This window comes from Octodon degus, unplaced genomic scaffold (genome assembly GCF_000260255.1).
Source record: "Octodon degus isolate 3935 unplaced genomic scaffold, OctDeg1.0 scaffold00012, whole genome shotgun sequence".
NCBI lineage: Eukaryota > Metazoa > Chordata > Mammalia > Rodentia > Octodontidae > Octodon > Octodon degus.
The window spans coordinates 10,230,058-10,236,225 of record NW_004524588.1 but is presented as its reverse complement, the minus strand read 5'-3'; the positions used below and the strand labels follow the sequence as shown (position 1 = coordinate 10,236,225).

General features: G+C 43.2%; 1 protein-coding gene and 1 pseudogene across 7 annotated transcripts in view; one reads left to right on the top strand and one right to left on the bottom strand.

The window, feature by feature from the left end:
- Positions 1-6,146, bottom strand: part of Plekha5 (pleckstrin homology domain containing A5) — a 253,614-nt gene extending 247,468 nt beyond the window's left edge. For all 7 annotated transcript variants that reach the window (XM_023709532.1, XM_023709527.1, XM_023709526.1 and 4 more), the window contains exons 1-3: positions 5,960-6,146; positions 5,749-5,828; positions 3,689-3,746 (exon numbers count right to left, since the gene is read on the bottom strand). In XM_023709532.1, coding sequence (XP_023565300.1) covers positions 3,689-3,746; positions 5,749-5,828; positions 5,960-6,051 — 230 coding nt within the window. In that variant the 5' untranslated portion in view covers positions 6,052-6,146. The remainder of the gene's footprint in view (positions 1-3,688; positions 3,747-5,748; positions 5,829-5,959) is intronic.
- Positions 6,050-6,168, top strand: part of LOC101562386 — a 59,659-nt pseudogene continuing 59,540 nt past the window's right edge.

Below are 6,168 nucleotides of genomic sequence, written 5' to 3'. Positions count from 1 at the left end.
AAAAGTAATTTAGAGGTAAGTTAGCTTAAGATGCATGAAAATTAAGAGTTTTTTTCATAAAAAGTTAAAGTACCATAATTAACATGTGCCCATAAGATTTTCATGTATTACCACTATTTTGGCAAGTGGATGTAAAGTAAAATACGTTCTCTGTATTATCCATCTTGTTACCTAACTGTAGACTTAAAGAACCAATTTTTAAGCATGTAAGGTAAATTGATTATCCTACTCAATTCTGTGAAACACTCTAAACAGGTCCTTTGTTGACATTAAAACTATTAATGGTTTCCATAAAGCACTGCAGGGAAGATACCATACAAATATCGTACAAGGAAACGTTAAGCACAAAAGGCAGCAACAGAAAAAAATGCACACAGTTCTGGCACGACACACTTCGCTTCTCTGCTTATCTATACAAACCTTAAATTAAAAGAATATGACAGTTAATCTGGATAAGAAAGCTAAGAAGATTTTCGTATTTCCCGCATCATCTCTTCTTGGCACTGTGAATTCATCACTTTCTACAATATTGCAAATTCCCAGAACAGAATATAATTGAAACAAGGTCATAAATGGGGTGGTATTTTGAGGTAGATTTTACAACTAGCCTACTATAAAGATGTGAAGACTGAGTTCCAAAGCTGTAACAAGGGCAAGAACACAGTCCAGCTTTTATGACTTGGCCACCAGAATGTTTACTTTCCAGGCTGGCAGGACCAAGAGTCTGCTTAGGCAAGCAGAAGGACAAGGGTTTGATCCCTAGCACCACCTGCTGTGCTGGCCCCAACCCCAGGTGAGTTGAGCCTGGCCCAGAGATCCGGCCTGGTGGCACAAGCCTGTAATCCTAGCACTGGGGAGGCCAAAAACAGGAAGAGCACTATGAGTCTGAGCTGTGTAGTGAGACCCTGTAGTAAATACATGAAAACAACAACAATAATAATAATCATAACAATAAGAAGAATAATGTTTGCTTTCCTTGAGGACCCAGGAAGATGCAATGATTAATACAAAAATATTCTCCAAACAGAAATTTTACTACATGGCACTGCCCATTTTTTCAAGAAAGGAAGAATTTGAGAGTTCAAGGTACTTCATATTTGAGAACCAAAGCAGAGACAGCCTAAGTTCTTCATTACTTTGGAAGCTTTCCAGAAAACAGATCAGGACCAGCTAGAGGGCCAAGGTGTCTTTTACGGGACCTTCTGTGTTCCCATGTGAGCAAAGCCCCAAAAGTCCACCCCCTGCTCACTCCACTGCCTCCTTTTCTTATAATTCCTTCTTCATCTAGGTAAGAAACAAGTGAAAATAGTCCGAAATGAATCACTTTCCTAGTTCAGACTACTACCTTTTCTTCTATGCTGAATATTCTAAATATAGTTCACATTCCTGCTGTTTCTCATTGTGCTGTCTTTGCAGAACATAAGTTCCAAAGGCGTGTTTCTGTTGTTTTATTATGTGGTGGGACAATGGAAGCAGTAACTCTTTTGACTACTTCCATGATTAAAATGAGATCCAGACTTGATAATACAGTCAAACGTTCTGTAAAGTGCCCCTTCAGAGTAGAATGAGAAAGCATCTCTAATTACAATTTAAGGATAAAGTTTCTAGGGAAGGACAGCCTGCATTAGGGATTTAACTAATCTATTCTTATGATACACCCAGAAGGGTAAAACAGTAGCAACTAACATATAGCAAATCCTGAATTTGTATTAATTTGTGTTTTTGAACAAGTCTTGCTATGCAGTTGTGGCTGGTCTTGAATTCACTATGTAGCCCAGGCTGGCCCTGAACTCATGGAGATCCTCCTGAGTGTGGGGATAACAGCAGTGTGCCAGCATGCCTGGCTAACCCCTGTACTTTTAGTGGTTAGTTTACATAAAAGAAGTTTAATGAATGATTTTTATGATATTCTCAATATTACAGAGAATTACTTTCATAGTATAACTGCGTTAGTACTTTTGGACACTGTCACTAGCCATTAATCCCACATGGTTAAAATACATTAGTTTAAAATTATTTTAGAGTAAAATTATTACTGCTTTCTTAATATTATCCTAATTTTTGAGCAACTTACTGAAACGTAGCACCCAAGTAAGATTCTAATTTGCTGTTAAAAAAGAGCATCCAATTCAAATGGCTAATAAAACCGAAAACAGCCTTTCAAACAGCTCAGTTCTAATTAAAACAAACATAGTCAGCCTACACAAAATAACATTTTGTGCTGTCAAAAAACAATTGCCCAAGAATATACACATTCGTAGAAGTTAAAATAAAGAACTAAAGTGCTACCCATTCCTGTAAGATCAGCTAGGCTTAATGTACAGTAGTCAAAATTTCAGTTAGTAAGAAAAAAGGTCTTCCTTTAGAACACCAATATTACATCGAAAAAGGGAAAACATCCCTTGTTATGGAGATGTAAACTCACTTTAATTCAAGATGAAAATAATCACTAGAAAAATATCTGCTGCCTACACTTCCCTTCAGCTTTTAGGGCCCGGACCAATCTCCAAACAGGAAATTGAACAACAAAAATCCGGAGAAGGATTACACCAGGACATCACTCCATTCCTGCTTCTCACTTGTGCTTTCTCTAATTCTACATCCAAAAGCAACCATTTCTAATACCTACAAATATTCCTTGACATTTTACATAAATATGCTTTTGAAAAAAAGCTTAAAGAATCATACAAGTGATTATAATTTAATAGAACCATGGCATGATCTTAAAAATGTCACTTGGTAAAAATAACTTACTAGGCCCAATGCAACACATGTTTTTTCAATTAGGTATCTGTTATTATTAATAAGCTACCTAAATCTCCACCAAATCTTGTATTTCAACATTTACTTTCAAGAGGTAGCTCCTTAAAATTATACCAAGCAATGTTAAGCAACAAAAACAAAGCTCTTAAGCAGTTTCCAACTTAAAACAAAGACAAACCATCTGTATTTTCCCTTGGGAGATTAAATCTGTTCTGTATAATGTTGACCTCCAGCACTACCAAGTTATCCTGGCATTGAAGTTAGGTCAATATTCAACAGAACTGATTTTAAGGACAGGACTATCTAATCATTTTTCCTCTTAAGTTCTACTGAAAGCCTTGTACTCAAGCACAAGCCACAATAGTGCAAGACAATCCCTTAGATATACTGAAGTAAAATTACAAACTGCTCCAACAAATGTTTGCTGATAGTCGCCATGTACTGTTGTTTTTTACTTTCAGCTTTCACCCTCTTCATCAGACTATACATAGCTTTACATCATTTTTGTTATTTATTATAAGCTCTCCAATCAAAATACATATAAACACAATTCACTTTTTTTAAAAAAAGATAGTAACATCATTCAGAGATTTTCATGTGTTTGCTCTGTCAGTGAAATAATCAAGGACCAAAATTTTGTCACATAGGTAAACACAAAAAACTATAATGTTCTATCCAGGAATATATAAAGAAGGACCAAAATTAACTGTGGCCATACATGACATTATGTTAAAATCAAATCAATAAATACATAGTCTTTCAACTAAGAACACAATTTTTTTCTCTCAAAATTCTAACACTACATAAAATAGTCAGCATTATATATGATACACCTTAAGAAATCACAACCATGTCTCAACATAAATCACTGAACCAAGGAATAATCACAGCATTTGAATTATTAAAGGGAAAAATTTAAACTCACTTTATATAGTATCTTGCACCTTCAAAAGTATATGCTTCTTCCCAGCCAGTAGGCAAATCTAAAAAACACATAATTGCAATTAGTGTCACTTTAAATAAAGTTTCAATCCATTTTAGTTATTCATTTTCAAGTAGGCTTTTAACTAAAAAACGGTGGACTGGTCATAAAACAAACAGTAGACACTTCATTTTGGGAAAAAGCAATTCAAATTTAAAACCACCTGAAAACTAGCCACGATATTAGTTATTACAGTATCTGACATGATCTATACCCATTAGTGATCAGGGTGGAAAGGAGCTATGATCTGGTGTGTTAAAAAGCAAAGAGCAATTTTCTTAATTCCAAGAAAAATACCTGTTAATTCTGGCAACCCCCCCCCCCCAAATTGTGCATACCAGGTAACATCTGCCTCTTTAAGGTGTACTGCGTCTATTTAGGATTCTCTTTCTTGGCCGCACAAATGAATCCATCTAGGAAGTGCCAGTGAAGAAAAGGAAGAGCTTCTAGGTACTTAATTAGTGGAAAAGAAATCTGACAACGAATACTTCCATGGATGTGTTTCCATGCCCTTGAAATGAAGTTTCAAGCAATAAACTTAGGAATGGTTGAGGTGAACAATAGTATCTTTCTGTGCTACATATTATTTTAAATGACAAGTGGTTTGGCTTTCATTAGCACCTCTCCCAAAGAAGCCACTGAGGTCTGCACAAGACCAGGGTCCAACCAAAGTAAACCAAACCATGAAAGAAAAAAAATCACGTGAAAGCAACCAGAGCATAACAATTTTCTGTCGCATGAATGTTACCAAATCTATGAGTGCAATTAGGGCACATATGTATTACACATAACCGACAACAGGCATGGAATAACGCCACAAGAACGATTAGGCTAAATAACTTAAATACCATATTGTCTTCTATGAAATAAATGTGTTACTATCTATAAAAGCAATAAATACATCAAAGTTGAAATATGATTGCAAAACACCTAAAAGGCATACTCAAGCTGAAGTCCCGCACAGTGGGGTTAAGAAATAGGACGGTCTATTAGTCAGAAGTGCTGGAAAATGTAACCTCGTCACGCCTGCTACAGCAGCCTTCCCTTTCCTCCTCCACCTTTTTGCAAATTTGGACACATTAGTCATTTCACTGAACTCCAGCGTTTGATAGAAAAGACAGGTTTGCTCAACATCCTGGCAACTTGGAGAGCTTCGCAGAATCTCGAGTTGGAGAGAAAGTAGCCCGGAGGGCAGCTCGGCAGGTCTGCTCGAACCCTCCTCACTTCCCGACCCAAACAGTTCTCGAGCCTTTCCAATCACCAAAAAATACGGGCAGGCCAGTTAAGAGAACACATGTTACATCTCAGACAAACAAGTTCCACGAATGTAAACAAAGAATGACAAAAGAAAGCCAGACCAGCACTGAAATGACAAGGAGCCCTCCCCTCTCCAGCCCAACTCACGTTTAGCATTCAAGCACGCCACCAGGGCCACCCGGGAGAAGCGTCTCCCCGCCGAGCCCCTGCACCTGGAGGCCCCCATACCCACACCCGGGACACCCCCTCGCTCGCCCACCGCCTCCCGACGCCCCGCGCAACCTCTGTGCCGCAGCCGGGGGCTCAGAATCGTGGCTGCGATCGCCTCCTCCGGCTCGGGCTGCTCCGCCTGCATCAGGGAGCGGACGCGCCCGGCGTCTCCGAGCCCTTCCCAGCCACCCGCGAAGCGCTCGCCTCCACCGGCAGTCACCTCCTCACAAGTCCCACCTGGGAGGCAGCGGAGGACAGCCCGGTGGGAGGACGCGGCTACCGGGGGAGGCGGCCAGGCGGGGGTCTCGGGGTGCAGGAGAGTGGGAACGGACTTGGACAAGGTGGCCGGGGGAAAACTCGGGCTGATCGCAGGGCGCAGAGAGGGGCGTCGGCCCTCGGCGGGGCGTGGGGCGCCCGGCCCGGGTGGGCTGAGGGCGCAGGAAGGGGGCGCCGTCTCCCGCGGCGACCGAGAGCCGCGAGAGCAGCGCCCCGGCCCCTCTACCTGCCGCCGCCCCTGGTCCGCCCGGCCCGGCTACCTGTGCTCTGCCGCCGGTGTCCGGTGACCACGGCCTCGCCGGTGACGGGGTGCAGCCAGGTGGTGCTCTTGGCCTCCTCGCTGAGGGGAGAGAAGGGGCAGAGAGCCGGCGTGAGGGCGCGGGGCCGGGGGCCACAGAGCCGCCGCCGCTCCCGCCGTCAGCCCGCCGCCGCCCGCCCGCCCGCAGCCCGCGCCGCCCGCCCGGTGCGTACTTGATGAAGAACACGCGGCCGCCCCTGGTGATCCCGTACGTCCAGGAGCGGGGCAGGGAGCAGATCCACTCCAGGCTGAGGTCGGCCGCCATGTCTGATTCCCCAGCCGCCGCCGCCGCCGCCGCCGCCTGCTCTGCTGCCGCCGCCGCGGGGCCGCGGGAGGAGGGAGCGAACGAGCCGAGGAACCGAGCCGCGAGCGCGGCCCGAGC